We start from the raw sequence: 22,261 nt of genomic DNA on the forward strand, positions 1-22,261 counted from the left end.
TGATTGTTTCATAGTGTTTTCAAATGTTGTATTCTTCCACCAAAGCTACCTGTTGCTCACAAATCAAACAAATGGGTTTTCCATTCATTTCTACAAAGAAATACAAAATGAATTTCATAATTCATGTGAATGCTTTGGTAATTTAACTAATTGGTGTTGTGACTGGTGTCCTCAAAAGGTGTATAAGTTAGAAGGTTATCTGCTGAAGCAGATAGTAATTATCTATAAATAAATATAGACTAAGCTATAGCAGAGCAAGTTGTGTGTCTGGATTGCAGCATGTGGGGATTTGTGGACAGCGAGACTGTCCTGAGCGAATAGAACTGCAGTAGATGTCTCCGCCTCGAATCATTGAGTCATTGAGCTGAAGTGCAAGTTGGAGACACTCCAACACCTAAGGGAGGGGTAGGAGTATCTAGACAGTTTGCTCCAGACCTCGGTCACACCTCAGAGAGTTACAGCATCAGGACATGGTTGGTGTGACCAATAGTGTACAGAGTAAGGGGAACCCAGGTGAGATAGAGAATGAGGATCCGCAGAAACTGATCCTATCCAACAGGTACAATGTACTTGCTACCTGTAAGGATAAGGATGAAGATTGTCAGAAGGACAGCCAGAATGCTGACCATGTCAGCCTGGAGCAGGAGGCGGTCCAAAGGGAAGAGGAGGAGGCAAAGCGTAATGTGGTAGCTGTAGGGGATTCAATAATTAGGGGGACAGATAGCATCCTTTGTAAGCAGGATCGAGAGACCCACATGTAAGTTGCCTACCTGGTGCCAGGGTGAGGGACATCTCGAACCGGCTTGAAAGGATATTGGAAAGGGAGGGGGAGAATCCAGTCGTTGTGGTCCATGTTGGGACCAACAACATAGGAAACAGTAGGCAAGAGGTCCCGTTCAGAGAGTACCAGAAGCTAAGGGTTAAATTAAAACACAGGGCATCAAGGGTTACAATCTCTGGATTATTAGCATAGGGATAAGCAGATCAGGAGGTGAACATGTGGCTGAAGGAGTGGTGTGGGAAAGAGAGGTTCCATTTCATGGGACACTGGCACCAATACTGGGTCAGGAAGGAACTTTACCGTTGGGACAGGCTCCACCTGAACCAGGCTGGGGCCAGAGTCCTTGAGGAGAGGATATAAAGGGCGGTCAAAGGGCTATAAACTAGTAAATGGGGGACACTCAGGTGGGAAAGGTCGTATTAAGAATAATTCTGAAAAAAATGAAAATGAAGAGAGTAGAGTAATACTCAGAAATTATGCTTTAGGCACTACAGGTAAAGGGAAAACTAAAAGATGTAAAGCAAGTAAATCAGAGGAGAGAAATAAGAAATGTGTGAGCAAAGCAACATTAAAGCAGGAGGACAGGTTAAGGCGTGTAGCCCAAATAAGCGTTCTTTATACAAACGCACAGAGTATAAGGAACAAATTGAATGAATTGCAGGCTCAAGTTCAACTTAGAGGGTACGATATGGTAGCCATTACTGAGACATGGCTGCAAGACGGTCAGGACTGGGAACTGAATATACCAGGTTATAAGGTCTACAGGAAGGATAGAGAAACTGGTAGAGGGGGTGGAGTAGCCTTAGTGATTAAGGATGAAATTACTTCAATGATAAGAGAGGATATAACGAGAGGTAAGCAGGCAGTGGATACTTTAGGGATAGAATTAACAAATAGAAAAGGATTTAAGACTGTGGTGAGAGTTGTGTATCGGCCCCCTGGTAGCAGCTGTGAAGTGGCAGAATGTATAAATGCAGAGATTAGACAAGCATGTAGCAAAGGCAGAGTGGTTTGAATGGGGAATTTTAACTTTCATATAGATTGGGAAGTCATGAGCTCATGTCAGAAAGGTAATGAATTTCTTGAGTGTGTTCAGGACAGCTTTCTGCAACATGTCCTAGAACCAACAGAACATATTAGATTTAATAATGAGTAATGAGCCAGATTTAGTTAACATTTATCTAATAGCGATCATAATATGATTAAGTTCAACGTTGTGTTTGAAAACCCATAACAGCTACAAAGAGTCTAAATTTAGGTAAGGCTGTCTTCAACGGGATGAGACAGGGACTGTCCACAGTAAACTGGGCAAATCTGTTAATGGGTAAAATGACAGATGATCAGTGGGAGGTGTTCAAAAAAGAATTAACGTGATTCAGAAACAGTTTATACCCCAAAGAGGCAAGAGCTCTACCTGCCAAAAAAAAAGCCATGGATGACAAAAGAGGTAAGGGACACCATAAAACTAAAAGAAAAAGCATATAAAAATGCAAAAAATAGCACAGCTCCTGGCAATTGGGAGAAATACAAAGAACAGCAAAGAATGACAAAACTAATGGTAAGAGCTACAAAAAGGGAGTATGAAAAGAAACTTGCAAGGGATATCAAAATCAACACAAACATTTTTTACAATTTTATTAGGAAAAAGAGGGTGGTCAAGAGCAATGTGGGTCCCTTAAAAAGTGATAATAGTGACATTGTAAATGAAAGTAAGGAAATGGCGGATGTGTTAAATAACCGGTAGTGGTTGTTGAAGGCAAATCATCTCAGCCCCAGGACATTGCTGAAGGAGTGTCTCAGGTCAGTGTCCAAGGCCCAACCATCTTCAGCTGCTTCATCAATGACCTTCCCTCCATCATAACGTCAGAAATGGGGATGTTCGCTGATGATTGCACAGTATTCAGTTCCATTCGCAACCCCTCAGATAATGATGCAGTCCGTGCCCGCATGCAGCAAGACCTGGACAACATCCAGGCTTGGGCTGATAAGTGGCAAGCAGCATTCACACCAGACAAGTGCCAGGCAATGACCATCTCCAACAAGAGAGCATCAAACCACCTCCCCTTGACATTCAACGGCATCACCATCGTCGAATCCCCCACCATCAACATCCTGGGGGTCACCACTGATCAGAAACTTAACTGGATCAGCCACACAAATACCGTGGCTACAAGAACAGGTCAGAGGCTGGGTATTCTGCAGTGAGTGACTCACCTCCTGACTCCCCAAAGCCTTTCCACCATCTACAAGGCACAAGTCAGGAGTGTGATGGAATACTCTCCACTTGCCTGGATGAGTGCAGCTCCAACAACACTCAAGAAGCTCGACACCATCCAGGACAAAGCAGCCCGCTTGACTGGCACCCCATCCACCACCTTAAACATTCACTCCCCTCACCACCGGCGCACCAGGGACGCACTGCAGCAACTTGCCAAGGCTTCTTTAACAGCACCTTCCAAACCCACGACCTCTACCACCTAGAAGGACAAGAGCAGCAGGCACATGGGAACAACACCACCTGCACGTTCCCCTCCAAGTCACACACCATCCTGACTTGGAAATATATCGCCGTTCCTTCATCGTCGCTGGGACAAAATCCTGGAACTCCCTACCTAACAGCATTGTGGGAGAACCTTCATCACACGGACTGCAGCGGTTCAAGAAGGCGGCTCACCACCACCTTCTCAAGGGCAATTAGGGATGAGAATAAATGCTGGCCTTGCCAGAGACGCCCACATCCCATGAACGAATATAAAAAAATTACTTTGCATCAGTATTTTCAATAGAGGAAGAGGATAGCATGCCGAACACCCCAAGGAAACTAATTTTGAATCAGGGATGGGGATTCATCATAATTAATGTAAGCAAATTAACAGTAATGAAGAAAATAATGGCACTAAAGAGGGACAAATCCCCAGGACCAGATGGTTTCCATCCCAGGGTTTTGAAGGAAGTTGGCGAGAACATTTTAGAAGCCCTAATTATAATCTTCCAAAGTTCTCTCGATTCAGGGATCATTCCTTTAGATTGGAAAATTGCACATATTACTCCATTATTTAAGACAGGTAAGAGAGGGAAACCAGGGAATTAAAGAACAGTTAGCCTAACATCTGTGGTCAGGAAATTACTAGAGTCTATAATTAAGGATGGAGTGACTGAACACAGTGAAAATTTTCAGAGAGAGCCAGCATGGATTTGTAAAGGATAGGTCATGCCTGACGAACCTGATTGAATTTTTTGAAGAGATTACACAAACTAGGGCTGTATTCCCTGGAATTTAGAAGATTAAGGGGTGATTTGATCGAAGTTTTCATGATATTAACTGATAGGGTAGATAGAGAGAAATTATTTCCGCTTGTTGGGGAGTCTAGGACTAGGGGACATAGCCTAAAAATTAGAACCAGGACTTTCAGGAGTGAACTGCGGAAACACTTCTACACGCAAAGAGTGGTAGAATTTTGGAACTCTCTTCCGTAAACGGCAGTTGATGCGAGCTTAATTGTTAATTTTAAATCTGAGATTGATAGATTTTTGTGAACCAAAGGTATTAAGGGATATGGGGCTAAGACGGGTATATGGAGTTGGTCACAGTTCAGCCATGATTTCATCGAATGGCAGAACAGGCTCAAGGGGCTAAATGGCCTTCTCCTGTTCCTCGGTGCCGAATGTGTTCAGGGTTACAAACTGCACAGTTTAATGGGGGAGTACAAAAGTTATAAGCAAGAAACATTGTCAGAGCGTTAAAAACAATTATTTTTGCTTTTGAAAAAAGCTAGGATTTCTTTTGTAACAAAGGCACTGAAGCTGGTAGTAATTATTTTTCTCAAGTGAATGTCAAAATAACTGTATTTTATTTTTTGATTAAATAATTGAATTGTTAGATTTATCATCACCATTAGTAAAGTAAATAGTGGAAATAAAAGCATATCTGTGGTTTTGGCATGGAAACATATGCCTCTCCAAGGTTTATGGATTTGTATCATTAAAATCCCTGCCAGCAGGAAAGTCTCCCCCTCCAATCCCACCTTTCAGCTGTTCCCCTTTGTCAGACTCTATCTCTGTTGATTCGATAGGTTTTTCCTGTACAAAAATGCCACTTGCATTAAAGTGCTTATTTGTGGTATGTACAGTTATTGGGAGTAATGTAAACCTAACCAGCCTGGCGGGAAGCAGAGGGGATTGGGTTGGCCACCCTTTTTACATCCCGCCCGATTTTACCCTCCATGACATTGCCCATTTCCTGCCCGCCGAGTTAAGTTAAATTTACCCCCATAATATTATGACTGCACAGAACAGAGGTCTTATGTAGCTTTAAACTTTAGTTTTGCACTACGATCCTTTGGCCTTCTGGGTTTCTCAACAAAATCTTACTCATCAAGCAAAAATCAATGCCTGACTTTGCAACATGAATCATCCTCTATTAATACTTCTACATTAAATGAATTGGTTAACTGATGGCCGATTCATTAAAAATGATAAATTATGAATAAGCATGATATTGAATGTACAATGTATCTGGGTCATGCAGAAAGATCAAGAGAGTTCTCATAGATAATTGATTCTTCTCAACTTTGAAAACAAAACCATTAGCTCAGATCCAGTGGAGCAGGGAGCACCGAAATATTTGCTTATGACTGGAAAAACCACATGATTAATTATCTCTGGCTTAATAGAACTATTAATTGTCTCAGATTGTTAAGATTAGTGTATCCAGGTTTTTATGCTTTCATAATTAACCTGAAATTGTGCTGAAGAATCCATCAGAAGTATCCTTTCCAGAATCTGCAAATCCATCATGCACAGAGTTCTGCAAACAATCTCTTTAGCTATCCACATCACTTTCTCCATTTGAGATATTGTACTAGAAAATCTAATAGTAGTTAATCTAATAGGAGATTAAGTGGTCAGTCTAGTATCCAGCCATCTTCTGTGTGTGTAAATACGTGCATGTGTGATTATGTAAGATCACAGATTATAAAGAATGATTTCAGTACAACTTATTTTCCTGGCTCCATTTTATTAAAATGTAACCTCTTTGTTAAAATTTATAGTGATGATATCAAGGCACAGCTTGAAGAAAAGAATTTTTTGCTTGCTGCGTGATCCAATTGTTAACTTTTTGAAATGCCAATGGTGCTGACATTTCAGTGTTATGCAAAGAGACAATGGCAACATATTGGCACACAGGAGAGCAGCACACAAGTGATAGTTCCTTCTGTAAGTGTTCTCCATGGAATTCATCAAATGAGAGATTCAATTCTGACATTCAAGCACCTATATTAGCATTTTCTATATAGTTGAAGTGCTGTTTGGTAGCATCAGAGGCTCCGACATAGTATCCAGACAATATGAACTGTGTGATGACCTTTTAGGGGACTTATTGTGAGATGTAACTGCAGCAGGGCTGTAATTTTCATTTCATTGGGATTAAATACCAGGGGAAATAACATAGTTTTTAGTCTAAATTCGTCCAAATTGCGCCAATTTGATTTTATCCAATCCGAATTACATGTTATTTAAGAAAATGGCACATTGGAAGAATTTGTCATTTTTGTAATCCGTTCTTTGTGAAATTTCATATTACTATTAATGGGCCTTATTCTGGTGTTGCACATGAACCGGGCGGGTAGTGAGCCTGCTCCCCAGAGGAGTCAGCGTGGGACCTGATTAGTTTTGGTTCTGGGTCCTCATTACAATGTGGTTGGCAAGCTGCGAATATGAAACACTAGTGCATCACCAAGACCACCAATTTCCACATCCTTCCTCACTTTTACCAACACCTCAGTAGCCTCTAGGCTCTATTTACGAACATTAGAAACTAACGGGCAGGAAAAGGCCAGCTGGTCCATCAAGCCTGTCCCACACCATGATGGTTAGAGCATGGTGATAAGTCACTTCTTTACCCCACCCCGCTCCCGCTCAGCCATGTAATCTTCTGGGAGAGGCAAAAAAGAGAAAAAACCCAGGCCAATAAGGGAAAAAATACTCTGGAAAATTCCTCTCCAACCCTATCAGGCGATCACAACCAGTCTAGGAGACCAAGTGTTGTAAAATCTTAAGTTTACCCGAGTAAAGCTCCAACTCATCCAGAATTCAGCTGCCAACATCCTATTCCATACTAAGCCCAATTCACTTATCACCCCAGTCCTTGCCAACTTCCACTGGTCTCTCATCCCCCAACATGGGGGGTGAGGGTAAGGAAGTGTTTAGTTATGATGCTTCAGCCATCATGGTGTGGGACAGGCTATATAATTGCAAGTTGTTGTTTTTGTTGTTATAGTATTCATTTCAAAATACTAATCCTTACCTCCAAATTCATCCATGGTCTTGCTTCAACCCAACTCTGCAACTTCCTCCAGCCCTACATCTCAGCTTGTACCCTCCAGTCTTCTGGGGAAGTGTTCCCTCCCCTTCAACCATCGATGGTAGAATCTTTAATCATTTCCTCTTTGGAATTCTTTTCCAAAACCTTCAACTTGGCTTTAACTTACCCTATTGTCAAAAGCCTCCTCAAAGCATACCTTTTCGACCTCACCTTTGGTCACCTCCCTTAAATCTTCTTCCATTTCCTCCTCAGTGTCTGAATTTTCTCTCCCTCGTCAAGTTCCTTTGGTGCAATATAAATGTAACTTGCTATTGTTGCTAAAAGTGGAGACATTAATACTGTCCACCGTGCATTTTAATTACCTGTCTCCAAATGATGACTGACTACTAGATTGGAAATTTGCTAAATGAGGCTTAAAATTCATCTGACTAGGCTACAAATATTACTACATTTACAGTGAATCACAGATTTCGTATTCATATTAGAATATTGGCTTTTTCAGTTTTGCTGTATAAGTTATGATCAAAGTTGCACGTGAATTATGCTCATAAGTGGAAATATAAAATTGCTTGCCACAGATTACTACAAAGCATTGTTTATAAAATGCTTGTGTAGCATTGTTTCATTATTTAAAAAAATGGATTTTTAGCTGAAAATGAAAAGTAAATTGTGTCTCTGCTTCACTAGCAGTGTGGAAATAATTCCATTTCCACAGGTTTGGAGTCATACCCTTATTCTAAATGCCAATATATTTACGCCAGTAGGTTTTCCTCAGTCTGTGGAGAAACGCTTAAATGACAACTTGTGTAACATAGAATGAAAACTACTCACTGTCTCCTTGGCAACGTAGTGGACCGACTGCAAGCTTTGCTTCAGATCCCGAGCGGCTAGTGTCTCCAATTAATATCTGGCTTACTGGAAGATGATCTTTATAAGCGAGAAGTCCAGCATCCTTCCTCCTAAAAAAATGTTTGATGAAGAGAAAGATAGATTATTATGTCTGTAAAAGGAGGAATGAACTGTTACCAGCACTTATATTTGCCTGATAAATATTTTTGGATATGAACAATTTAAAAAGGACAAGTGTCTTGGTAAACCATTTTCCATCTGCTTCCAAACACACAATGAAATGGCAAAGTTGTCTTGAAATATTTCACTTGTATGTGACATCATTACGATGAAAATTATATACGCTTGATTTGTTTTATCTCCCACTAAAAAATGTTTGCCAAACATTTTTCCATGGCCTGTTTAAGTTGGCCAACTAACTCTGATCATTCAGGAGGAATCTCACACACACAAGAGATTGCAATATCCTGTCTCCCACCTGATGATCACAATCTCCCTGGTTGATGGACAGAGGTTTGACAATGCTAAAATTTCTCTTGTTCTTTCTTCACTGAGGGTGAGGAAAAAAGCAAGAGGCAGCCAAGGAGGTGGAGCTCCAACATGATAGTGAAATCCTTTTGAGACTATAGAGCTATACGATTAACTGACCACTTTCAGCACCCCAGTACTGAAAGCCCCATCTCTGTCACTGTCCTTTGTTCTTATTCATTCTCCAGCAAGAGAAAACACTTACAAAACACACAGACATGCAAAGAAAAGTACAGAAAAGGGAGTTATTGAAAGTGATAAATACAGAGAAAAGGGCTAGGAAAGAGGACAGTAGAACACACTCAGACATCCCCTGCAGCCAATCTGAATATGCACCTTGTAACTTTTAGTCATATTAGCCCGTGCCTGTTTAATCTCCATGATATTTTGAGCCGCAAGTTGTTAGAAGTGCCAGATTGTCTCGACCGGGAATCTGGGATCTGAGTGAACATGGTAAGCAACTGTGTATCTCCTTAACCAACCAGATTGAAGGACTGTGAAATTAACAGGGAAAGGACTGAGAAAGAAGTGTGAGTTAGAGTGAGTGAATTCAATATCAAATCAGGTACAGAAAGAGAAATAAAGAGAGAGAAAGAAAGATTGGATTAAGAGAGAGAAAAAAAGAGACAGAAAGAAAAAGGAAAAAAAAGGAAATTAATAAAAATACTCCAACAACAATTAAAACCTGAAGGCACGAGACTCTACACTCGTAAGAGTTAATTTTCAACGTCAGAGAGGTTAATTGGCAGTAATTAACACTTATCACATCGTTAAAAGGGTACTTAGATTTGAAATGACAAGACTTAGCTTTCTGTGGCGAGTTTAGTTCATATCAACCATGCAAATATAGGAACTTTACACCATTCAATGCAATGCTGTGCCTCGAGACAAGCTGTTCCAGTACAGCTACAACACTGGCATCTACCCAACAAAGTGGAAAATTGCCCAGGCATGTCCTGTCCACAAAAAGCAGGACAAATCCAATCCAATCAATTACCACCCCACCAGGTCTACTCTCAATCATCAGCAAAGTGATGGAAGGTGTCGTCGACAGTGCTATCAAGCGGCACTTACCAATAACCTGCTCACCGATGCTCAGTTTGGGTTCCGCCAGGACAACTCGGCTCTGGACCTCATTACAGCCTTAGTCCAAACATGGACAAAAGAGGTGAATTCCAGAGTGAGGTGAGAGTGAGTGCCCTTGACATCAAGGCAGCATTTGACAGAGTGTGGCACCAAGGAGCCCTAGTAAAATTGAAGTCAATGGGAATCAGGGGGAAAACTCTCCAGTGGCTGGAGTCATACCTAGCACAAAGGAAGATGGTAGTGGTTGTTGCAGGCCAATCATCTCAGCCCCAGGACATCACTGCAGGAGTTCCTCAGGGCAGTGTCCTAGGCCCAACCATCTTCAGTTGCTTCATCAATGACCTTGCCTCCATCATAAGGTCAGAAATGGGGATGTTCGCTGATGATTGCACAGTGCTCAGTTCCATTCGCAACCCCTCAGATAATGAAGCAGTCCGTGCCCGCATGCAGCAAGACCTGGACAACATCCAGGCTTGGGTTCATAAGTGGCAAGTAACATTCGCGCCAGACAAGTGCCAGGCAATGACCATCTCCAACAAGAGAGAGTCTAACCACCTCCCCTTGACATTCAACGGCATTACCATCGCAGAATCCCCCACCATCAACATCCTGGGGGTCACCATTGACCAGAAACTTAACTGGACCAGCCATATAAATACTGTGGCTACGAGAGCAGGTCAGAGGCTGGGTATTCTGCGGCGAGTGACTCACCTCCTGACTCCCCAAAGCCTTTCCACCATCTACAAGGCACAAGTCAGGAGTGTGATGGAATACTCTCCACTTGCCTGGATGAGTGCAGCTCCAACAACACTCAAGAAGCTTGACACCATCCAGGACAAAACAGCCCGCTTGATTGGCACCCCATCCACCACCGGCGCACAGTGGCTGCAGTGTGTACCATCCACAGGATGTACTGCAGCAACTCGCCAAGGCTTCTTCGACAGCGCCTCCCAAACCTGCGACCTCTACCACCTAGAAGGACCAAGAGCAGCAGGTACATGGGAACAACACCACCTACACGTTCCCCTCCAAGTCACACACCATCCTGACTTGGAAATATATCGCCGTTCCTTCATCGTCGTTGGGTCAAAATCCTGGAACTCCCTTCCTAACAGCACTGTGGGAGAAAATTCACCTCACGGACTGCAGCGGTTCAAGAAGGCAGCTCACCACCACCTTCTCAAGGGCAATTAGGGATGGGCAATAAATGCCGGCCTTGCCAGCGACGCCCACATCCCATGAATGAATAATAATTTTAAAAATTTCAATGGTGAATCAGACAGCGAGATGCCGTTTTCGCAAAGCTAACGGTGGAGCGCGCATCTCCGACAGCAGCTTTTGGATTTCCGCATTTAACCGCGCATCAGCCCTCGCCTGACTTTGCAGTACCATTTACAAATAAAGAACGATGAACGCCATTAGCCTCACTGTTATTTTGACAGCAGATTCTTGGCCATTTATATTTCTGACGCAAGTGGGTACATCAGGCATGCAGCTCCCAAATGAAAATGTCAATCTTGGATTTGTCCAGTGTGGTAATTCTGTTTCAAAGTTTACAGGAATACTGAGTACCACTTGTAAAGCTTACACAATATATTTTATGTCTGAAACCTCATGTGCAAGCTTTCTGATTTGTTCAGTGCAGACTCGTGTTCTCTGTGAAAAACAATTAGTTAGATACCAATAATGAAACATTTTGAGCTCTTTCATCCTCTATTACAATTCACTACTTAACTTTGCACAGGCTCATTCACCAATCAAGTAAGTTGCAACTTACCTCTCCAGTGCCTGCTGACATGTCCTGACCCTGTGGCTACCATTACTGACCGACACTCCCTCACCAGGCCTCGTTCCAGCATACTCCACTACCCTAATGCTCGCTTGCCAGGCCTCCTTTCTGATGGGATGCATCACTTGCCTGTCTATCACTTCTACCCTATGACAATCCTGGTCAAACCTGGGCCTTTGATCCTCAGCCTGGGCATGGCAAGGCGAGAGATATCGTCGTATATTCTAGTAAATAAAATCTGCATTCGTTTCAAACTCAGAAAAACAAAATACAATAATAAATAGAATAAAGGTGATTCTGTAAGCCTGCACTTCCAGTGGGAAAGCCATAAAAACATAAGAAATAGGAGCAGGAGTAGGCCATTGGGCCCCTTGAGCCTGCTCCGCCGTTCAACAAGATCATGGCTGATCTTCAACCTCAACACCATTTTCCTGCACTATCCCCATATCCCTTGATGCCTTTAATATCTAGAAATCTATCGATCTCTGTTTTGAATGTACTCAATGACTGAGCCTCCACAGCCCTCTGGGGCAGAGAATTCCAAAGATTCACCATCCTCTGAGTGAAGAAATTTCTCCTCATCTCACTCCTAAATGGCCTATGCCTTATTCTGTGACTCTTGGTTCTAGACAATCACAGTGAGCAGACAGAGAGGTGTCACCTACAAGGCCACCGAATATACAAACCCCCCAAAAAAAAGAGATAGGCAGAGACATAGAGACATCCTGAAGGAAGACAGCAAATGACCCGTTATATTAAAAACAGATAACATTTGTTCACTGGTGGGGTTACGTGTAGCGTGACATGAACCCAAGATCCCGGTTGAGGCCGTCCTCATGGGTGCGGAACTTGGCTATCAATTTCTGCTCGACGATTTTGCGTTGTCGTGTGTCTCGAAGGCCGCCTTGGAGTATGCTTACCCGAAGGTCGGTGGCTGAATGTGGGGGTTTGTATATTCGGTGGGGGTTTGTATATTCGGTGGCCTTGTAGGTGACACCTCTCTGTCTGCTCACTGTGATTGCCTTGGCAACGGGCAGTAATCACCAGGCATTGTTCTGTGATTTATAAATGCGTAGGATTCGAAGATTTCATTTCCACAACATTCACCTGAGGAAGGAGGAAGCCTCCGAAAGTTTGTGAAATTTAAAATAAATTTGTTGAACTATAACTTGGTGTTGTAAAATTGTTTACAATTGTCAACCCCAGTCCATCACCGGCATCTCCACATCATGGCTACCATCGACACCACAAACTGTCGGCTCACAGTGGAAAGGATGTCCAAGAAGATCGCGCATTTAGACACAGACATCAAGTTTTTACAGAGCTGCAAGAAAGCAGACAAAATCCCGAAAGGACTACAGATCACGAAACCACTCAAGTCCACATACAACTCGGATTACGCTGAGAGACTCTGCCGTCGTACCTCTCGCACACTCCGCAACCATCTCGTACACCAACTCTACAGCAGACGCCGCAACCTCGAAACTAAGATAGAGTCCATACTCTCAACCTGTACTCAGGACACAGCAGACCAGCTACGAGATACCGTCAAACAGACGAGGCAATGGAACTACACTGCCTACATGAAAACCAAGAGCAGGAAGCTTGAGAAACTCGGCATCACCACCAGCATCGACCAAGCTTCCCCTGGTACCACGGTTGCAACCACAGGGAAGTCTATCGTCAATTTGTCCAACCACACCCTTCAACCAGACGAAATCGAAGTGCTCAGCCGAGGGCTCAATTTCTGCCCCACTACCAAAATGGACCCCATTAGTCTTGCGGCGGACACAGAGGAATTCATCAGGAGAATGAGGCTCCCGGAATTCTACCACAAACCCCAAGATTTCAGCAGCGAACCCAATGAGACAATCAACGATCCGGAACAGCAGACAGAGGGATCCGCGGTACAGCAACCGAAGAGGAAAGAGTCACACTGGACTCCTCCGGAGGGTCGCTGCCCTCAGCTTGACATGTATGCTCAAGCAGTCAGGAAATGCGTCTATGCCAGATTCATCAGCCGCACTCAGAAGACAGTCCAGAATGTCACCCGAGCACAACGCAACGCCATCAAAGCTCTCAAGACCAACCGCAACATCGTCATCAAACCAGCGGACAAAGGAAGAGCCATCGTCATACAGAACAGAACGGACTATTGCAAAGAAGCATACCGACAACTGGACAACCAGGCACACTACAGACGGTTACCCGCAGATCCGACCAAAGAACACACCCACCAGCTCAAAAAACTGATCAAGACCTTTGATCCAGACCTTCAAAGCATCCTACGCGCTCTCATCCCACGTACTCCCCACATGGGAGACTTCTACTGCCTCCCAAAGATACACAAAGCCAACACACCCGGACGTCCTATTGCATCAGGCAACGGAACCCTGTGTGAGAACCTCTCTGGATACATCGAGGGCATCCTGAAACCCATCGTACAGGGAACCCCCAGCTTCTGTCGCGACACTACAGTCTTTCTACAAAAACTCAGTACCCACAGACCTGTTGAACCAGGAACACTTCTCACCACGATGGACGTCTCGGCACTCTACACCAGTATCCCCCACGATGACGGCATCGCTGCGACAGAATCAATACTCAACACCAACAACAGCCAATCCCCAGACGCCATCCTACAACTCATCCGCTTCATCCTGGATCACAATGTCTTCACCTTCAACAACCAGTTCTTTACCCAAACACATGGAACAGCCATGGGGACCAAATTCGCACCCCAATACGCCAACATTTTCATGCACAAGTTCGAGCAGGACTTCTTCACTGCACAGGACCTCCAACCAACGCTATACACCAGATACATCGACGACATTTTCTTTCTATGGACCCACGGTGAGGAATCACTAAAGAGACTACACGATAACATCAACAAGTTCCATCCCACCATCAAGCTCACCGTGAACTACTCCTCAGAATCAGTTTCTTTCTTGGACACACGAATCTCCATCAAAGACGGGCACCTCAGCACCTCACTCTACCGCAAGCCCACGGACAACCTCACGATGCTCCACTTTTCCAGCTTCCACCCTAACCACGTCAAAGAGGCCATCCCCTATGGACAGGCCCTGCGAATACACAGGGTCTGCTCAGACGAGGAGGAACGCGATGGACACCTACAGACGCTGAAGGACGCCCTAGTAATAACGGGATATGACACTCGACTCATCGATCGACAGTTCCGACGGGCCACAGCCAAAAATCGCGTAGACCTCCTCAGAAGACTAACATGGGACGCAACCAACAGAGTACCCTTCGTCGTCCAGTACTTCCCCGGAGCGGAGAAACTACGCCACGTTCTCCGCAGCCTTCAACATGTCATCAATGACGACGAATACCTCGCTATGGCCATTCCCACACCTCCACTACTCGCCTTTAAACAGCCACCCAACCTCAAACAAACCATCGTTCGCAGCAAATTACCCAGCCTTCAGGAGAACAGCGTCCACGACACCACACAACCCTGCCACGGTAACCTCTGCAAGACATGCCAGATCATCGACACAGATACCACCATCACACGAGAGGACACCACCCACCAGGTGCACGGTTCATACTCCTGTGACTCGGCCAATGTTGTCTACCTCATACGTTGCAGGAAAGGATGCCCCAGAGCATGGTACATTGGCGAGACCATGCAGACGCTGCGACAACGGATGAACGGACACCGTGCAACAATCGCCAGACAGGAGGGTTCCCTCCCAGTCGGGGAACACTTTAGCAGTCAAGGACATTCAGCCACCGACCTTCGGGTAAGCATACTCCAAGGCAGCCTTCGAGACACACGACAACGCAAAATCGTCGAGCAGAAATTGATAGCCAAGTTCCGCACCCATGAGGACGGCCTCAACTGGGATCTTGGGTTCATGTCACGCTACACGTAACCCCACCAGCGAACAAATGTTATCTGTTTTTAATATAACGGGTCATTTGCTGTCTTCCTTCTGGTTGTCTCTATGTCTCTGTCTATCTATCTCTTTTTTTGGGGGGGTTTGTATATTCGGTGGCCTTGTAGGTGACACCGCTCTGTCTGCTCACTGTGATTGCCTTGGCAACGGGCAGTAATGACCAGGCATTGTTCTGTGATTTATAAATGCATAGGATTCGAAGATTTCATTTCCACAACATTCACCTGAGGAAGGAGGAAGCCACCGAAAGCTTGTGAAATTTAAAATAAATTTGTTGGACTATAACTTGGTGTTGTAAAATTGCTTACAATTGTCATCTCCAACAAGAGAGAGTCTAACCACCTCTCCTTGACTTTCAACGGCATTACCATCGTCGAATCCCCCACCATCAACATTCTGGAGGTCACCATTGACCAAAAATTTAACTGGACCAGCCTTATAAATACTGTGGCTACAAGAGCAGGTCAGAGTCTGGGTATTCTGCAGCGAGTGACTCACCTCCTGACTCCCCAAAGCCTTTCCACCATCTACAAGGCACAAGTCAGGAGTGTGATGGAATACTCTCCACTTGCCTGGATGAGTGCAGCTCCAACAACACTCAAGAAGCTCGACACCATCCAGGACAAAGCAGCCTGCTTGATTGGCACCCCATCCAACACCTTCACCACCGGTGCACAGTGGATGCAGTGTGTACCATCCACACATTGCACTGCAGCAAAACGCCAAGGCTTCTTCGACAGCATCTCCCAAACCCACGACCTCTACCACCTGGAAGGACAAGAGCAGCAGGCACATGGGAACAACACCACCTGCCCGTTCCCCTCCAAGTCACACACCATCCCGACTTGGAACTATATCGCCGTTCCTTCATCGTCGCTGGGTCAAAATCCTGGAACTCCCTTCCTAACAGCACTGTGGGAGAACCTTCACCACACGGACTGCAGTGGTTCAAGAAGGTGGCTCAGCACCACCATCTCAAGGGCAATTAGGGATGGGCAATAAATGTTGGCCTCACCAGCGACGCCCACATCCCATGAACGAATAAAAAAAAACCTTTGTTGCACTCCCTCAACGGCAAGTATATCTTTTCTTCAGTCAGGAGACCAAAATTGTACACAATACTCCAGGTGCGGCTCACCAAGGCCCTATTTAATTGCAGTAAGACATCTTTACTCCTGTACTCAAATCCTCTTGTAATAAAGGCCAACATACCATTTACCTTCCTAATTGCTTGCTGCACCTGCATGTTAGCTTTTAGTGACTCATGTACAAGGACTCCCAGGTCCCTTTGAACATCAACATTTCCCAATCTCTCACCATTTAAAGAATATTCTGCATTTCTGCTTTTCCTACCAAAGCGGATAACTTCACATTTTTCCACATTTTATTCCATCTGCCATGTTCTTGCCCACCAGTTGAGTTATCATGTCACAACATTTTTTAAAAGTTCCAAATACCTAATCAACCTGAAAACTCATGTGTCTTACAAGTGGGCCTTGAGCATGGTTTACAAAATCGTTTGAAGGAAGAAAAGCAATAAATTGAAATGATATTGAAAAACGGTTTTCCATTATTGTAATATTTAGTTTATTAGATTCACTTATCTTTTTATTTTGTTCCATGTACTTCAGTTGATTTTCCAGATTACAGAGCTACACTGCATAAAGTTTCTTGCATTAATACTCTTCTATACACATTTTCTATATTTATTGAACTTTAAACTCTCATTTGCTGTTATCATTAAATGGCATGCTTTAATAGCTGTTTAGTTGTACTGAATTCAAATACAGTTCAAGAAGGATACGGGATGAAATACATCGATTCACCTCTACTTTACTTAAAGGTCTGTGATAATGGAGGCTCGCAAAAAGCAAAGGGTACAGAGGTGAAATTTTACTCTAATGAAGTGCATAGAAAGTGCAGGATTGAGGTGTAATCAACAGAAATACGCGTGGGAAAATGAGCAAGATATAAAATTAGATAAAAATGGTAAAAGAACCCTTGTAATTCGATTTGAATGCATTAACACAATGACACATCCGAAGCAGCCTGTCATTAAAGTATTACTGAATCAACAAATGCAAAGCCGACACTGAAATGCACAATATTGACTGTCAGCCATTAGAGACAGCAAACCACAATTATTATCAAAGGATAACATCAAGCCGCAATTTATCTCCATTCAAAAGCTGCTTTCTATATTTTGTTTGTCTTCCAAAAGCAATAATTTCACACTTTAGATAAAAACTGATTAAACTGACAATTTATTGAGTGTTTAACCACTGGCAGATGAGACTGAAAGAAAGAATCTGGGCCGAGACTTTCCTCCGCATTTGTGCCCAGATACACCATAATTTTTTTTTTATTCGTTTATGGGATGTGGGCATCGCTGATGAGGCCAGCAGTTTTTGCCCATCCCTAATTGCCCTTGAGAAGGTGGTGGTGAGCCGCCTTCTTGAACCGCTGCAGTCCGTGTGGTGAAGGTTCTCCCACAGTGCTGTTAGGTAGGGAGTTCCAGGATTTTGACCCAGCAACGATGAAGGAACGACGATATATTTCCAAATCGGGATGGTGTGTGACTTGGAGGGGAACGTGCAGGTGGTGTTGTTCCCATGTGCCTGCTGCCCTTGTCATTCTAGGTGGTGCAGGTCGTGGGTTTGGGAGGTGCTGTCGAAGAAGCCTTGGCGAGTTGCTGCAATACATCCTGTGGATGGTACACACTGCAGCCACAGTGCGCCGGTGGTGAAGGGAGTGAATGTTTAGGGTGGTGGATGGGGTGCCAATCAATGGGCTGCTTTGTCCTGGATGGTGTCGAGCTTCTTGAGTGTTGTTGGAGCTGCACTCATCCAGGCAACTGGAGAGGATTGCATCGCACTCCTGACTTGTGCCTTGTACATGGTGGAAAGGCTATGGGGAATCAGGAGGTGACTCACTCGCTGCAGAATACCCAGCCTCTGACCTGCTCTTGTAGCCACAGTATTTATATGGCTGGTCCAGTTAAGTTTCTGGTCAATGGTGACTCCCAGGATGTTGATGGTGGGGGATTCGGCGATGGTAATGCCGTTGAATGTCAAGAGGAGGTGGTTAGACACTCTCTTGTTGGAGATGGTCATTGCCTGGCACTTGTCTGGCGCTAACAAATTACGTGGCTTAAAAGGACGCAGAACACTGGGCGTGAGTTACCCACGTAACTACAGTATGCCCAAGTCTCCTCAATCTTTTATGTCCGTCCATCAAACCTTCCATCCAAACGAATCTCCACCCAAAATACTGGCCACACCCCTGACTCTCAAATGTGAGTATCCTCCAATTGTGCTTGTTTGGGGGGTGGGGGCAGAGTTTTCAGGCGCAGCAGGAAACAAAGTTATTTTTCTATTATTTTAAATGCAATTTTTTGAACATTTTAAAAATAATTTATCCCCACTGAGATCTGCTCTGTTTTTTACTGTTTCTTTTAATAACTTTTTATGGCATAAGTACAAGTCACATTAAAATTGAAAAGCTTCCCCGAATGCAGGTTCTTAAACATGATGTGCCCGAATGATGGTTAAATGAGGTGAAACTTAAATTTTAAGACTCAGAGAAGAAATATATTGGTTTGGGTTTGGCGATTCCTTGGGCCCTGATTGTTTACGTTGATTTCCGCTGATTTATGCTCAATATCTCCCATTTTAAATTCAGGCATATTCAAGTGAGATTGGGAGGCTAATCAGCAAAATGGGTGCAACATAGATGCATTTTCGGGTCTAATTTCTGGGTTGTGTCCAAGAAGGTAATTGCAGACCCTGGTTTCTACTGTGAATATACACTTATAATTTTTTATTATAAGTTTTCTGTACATATGTTTGATACATGCTGATAATACGAGGTTAAATACATCGTAATACATCTCCTCTTTTCACCCTCACATTCACTCTCGCCTCAGCCAACAATTATTCTTGCCTGTTGTCTCTATTTTCTGTATAAGAATATTGCATTTCATGCAAACTTGTTAATCACACGATCACCATCGTAATTCATCCATCCAGACCTCATCACAGCCTTGATCCAGATATGGATCTAAGAGCTGAATGCCATAGGAGAGGTGAGGGTGGCTGCCTTTGACATCAAAGCAGCATTCTACCAAATATGGTATCAAGGAGCCCTGGCAAAACTGAGGTCAGCAGGGGGTCAAAGGGAAAAGCCCACCAGTGGAAACAGTCAGACCCAAGACACGGGAAAATGGTTGCAGTTGTTGGAGGCCGATTTCTGCTGCCCCAGAACATATTTGTAGGAGTTCTTCAGGGCAGGATCTTCTTCAGCTTCTTGATTATTAACCTTCCCTCCTTCATAATGCCAGGTGTGGGGCTGGTCAATGACAATTCCATAGTGTTTAGCTCCATTCACAGCTCTTCGACAGTGAAGCAGCCGATGCCAGCCTATAGCAGGTCCTAGATAACAATCCTGGCTTTGACTGACAAGCAGCAGATTACATCCATGCCTCGTATTTGCCAGGTAATGACTATCTCCAACAAGAAAAGTCCAGACAACCTCCCTGACCTTGAATGGCACCACCACCGCCGAGTTCCCCCATCATCAACATCCTGGGGATGACCCCTGACCAGAAGCTTAACTGTATAGGACCCCTGGCAGCAGCTCTGAAGTGCTAGATTGTATTAATGCAGAGATTAGACAAGCATGTAAGAAAGGCATAGTGGTCTTAATGGGGGACTTTAACCTTCACATAGATTGGGGAAAGCAGACAAGCAGCTATCAGAAAGGTAGTGAATTTCTTGAGTGTGTCCGGGATAGTTTTCTACAGCAGTATGTCCGAGAGGCAACAAGGGGGCAAGCCATACTAGATTTAGTAATGAGTAATGAACCAGATTTAGTTAACAGCTTAACTGTGCGTGAACATCTATCCAATAGCGATCAAAACATGATCGAGTTCAATGTAGTGTTTGAAAGGGAAAAAAATGAATCAGCTTCTATGATTCTAGACTTGGGTAAGGCCGACTTCAATGGGATGAGACCGAGACTGTCCACAGTAAACTGGGCAAATCTGTTAATGGGTAAAACGACTGATGATCAGTGGGACATGTTTAAAGAAACATTTAACGAAATACAGAACCAGTTTATACCCCTGAGGGGCAAGAACTCTACTTGCCAAAAAAAACAGCAATGGACAACTAAAGAGATAAGGGACAGTATAAGACATAAGGAAAGGGCATACAAAAAGGCAAAAAATGGCACAGATCCTGGCGAATGGGAAAGATACAAAGATCAACAAAGGGTCACAAAACAGATAGTAAGAGCTACAAAAAGAGAGTATGAAAAGAAACTTGCAAGGGATATCAAAACCAATACGAAGAACTTTTATAGTTTATAAGGAAAAAAAGGGTGGTCAGGAGCAATGTTAGCCCCTTAAAAGCTGAAAGTGGGGATATTGTCATTGACAATGGGGAAATGGCGGATATGTTGAATAATTACTTTGCATCAGTATTTACAGTAGAAAAAGAGGATAGCTTGCCGGAAATCCCAAGAAAACTAATATTGATTCGGGGACAGGGACTCGATAAAATTAACATAAGAAAAGCAACAGTAATGAAGAAAATAATAGCACTAAAGAATGACAAATCCCCAGGACCAGATGGTTTCCATCCCAGGGTTTTAAAGGAAGTTGGTGAGCATATTGCAGATGCCCTAACTATAATCTTTCAAAGTTCTCTAGATTCAGGAACTGTCTCTCTAGATTGGAAAATTGCACATATTACTCCGCTTTTTAAGAAAGGAGAGAGAGGGAAACCGAGGAATTATAGACCAGTTAGCCTGACATCTGTTGTGGGGAAATTGCTGGAGTCTATAATTGAGTATAGGGTGACTGAACACCTCGAGAATTTTCAGTTAATCAGAGAGAGCCAGCATGGATTTGTGAAAGGTAGGTCATGCCTGACAAACCTGATTGAATTTTTTGAAGAGATGACTAAAGTAGTGGGCAGGGGAATGTCAATGGATGTTATTTATATGGACTTCCAGAAGACATTTGATAAGGTCCCACATAAGAGACTGTTAGCTAAGTTAGAAGCCCATGGAATCGAGGGAAAAGTACGGACTTGGTTAGGAAATTGGCTGAGCGAAAGGCGACAGAGAGTAGGGATAATGGGTAAGTATTCACATTGGCAGGATGTGACTAGTGGAGTCCTGCAGTGATCTGTCTTGGGGCCTCAATTATTCACATATTTATTAACGACTTAGATGAAGGCATAGAAAGTCTCATATCTAAGTTTGCCGATGACACAAAGATTGGTGGCATTGTAAGCAGTTTAGATGAAAACATAAAATTACAAAGGGATATTGATAGATTAGGTGAATGGGCAAAACTGTGGCAGATGGAATTCAATGTAGGCAAATGTGAGGTCATCCACTTTGGATCAAAAAGGGATAGAACAGGGTACTTTCTAAATGGTAAAAAGTTAAAAACAGTGGATGTCCAAAGGGACTTAGGGGTACAGGTACATAGATCATTGAAGTGTCATGAACAGGTGCAGAAAATAATCAAGAAGGCTAATGGAATGCTGATCTTTATATCGAGAGGACTGGAGTACAAGGGGGCAGAAGTTATGCTGCTGCTACACAAAACCCTGGTTAGACCGCACCTGGAGTACTGTGAGCAGTTCTGGGCACCGCACCTTCGGAAGGACATATTGGCCTTGGAGGGAGTGCAGCGTCGGTTTACAAGAATGATACCCGGACTTCAAGGATTAAGTTGTGAGGAGAGATTACACAAATTGGGGTTGTATTCTCTATGGTTTCGAAGGTTAAGGGGTGATCTGATCGAAGTTTATAAGATATTAAGGGGAACGGATAGGGTGGATAGAGAGAAACTATTTCCACTGGTTGGGGATTCCAGGAGTAGGGGGCACAGTCTAAAAATTAGAGCCAGACCTTTCAGGAGTGAGATTAGAAAACATTTCTACACACAAAGGGTGGTAGAA

General features: G+C 43.7%; 1 protein-coding gene across 2 annotated transcripts in view; it reads right to left on the bottom strand.

Annotated features, from left to right (window-relative positions):
- The window catches only part of cntnap2a (contactin associated protein 2a), a 1,620,024-nt gene that overhangs the window by 369,927 nt on the left and 1,227,836 nt on the right, over positions 1 to 22,261 (bottom strand). For both annotated transcript variants that reach the window (XM_068005678.1, XM_068005683.1), the window contains exon 15: positions 7,938 to 8,065. In XM_068005678.1, the coding sequence (XP_067861779.1) occupies positions 7,938 to 8,065 (128 nt within the window). The remainder of the gene's footprint in view (positions 1 to 7,937; positions 8,066 to 22,261) is intronic.

Source organism: Heptranchias perlo, chromosome 2, assembly GCF_035084215.1.
Source record: "Heptranchias perlo isolate sHepPer1 chromosome 2, sHepPer1.hap1, whole genome shotgun sequence".
NCBI classification, from domain to species: domain Eukaryota; kingdom Metazoa; phylum Chordata; class Chondrichthyes; order Hexanchiformes; family Hexanchidae; genus Heptranchias; species Heptranchias perlo.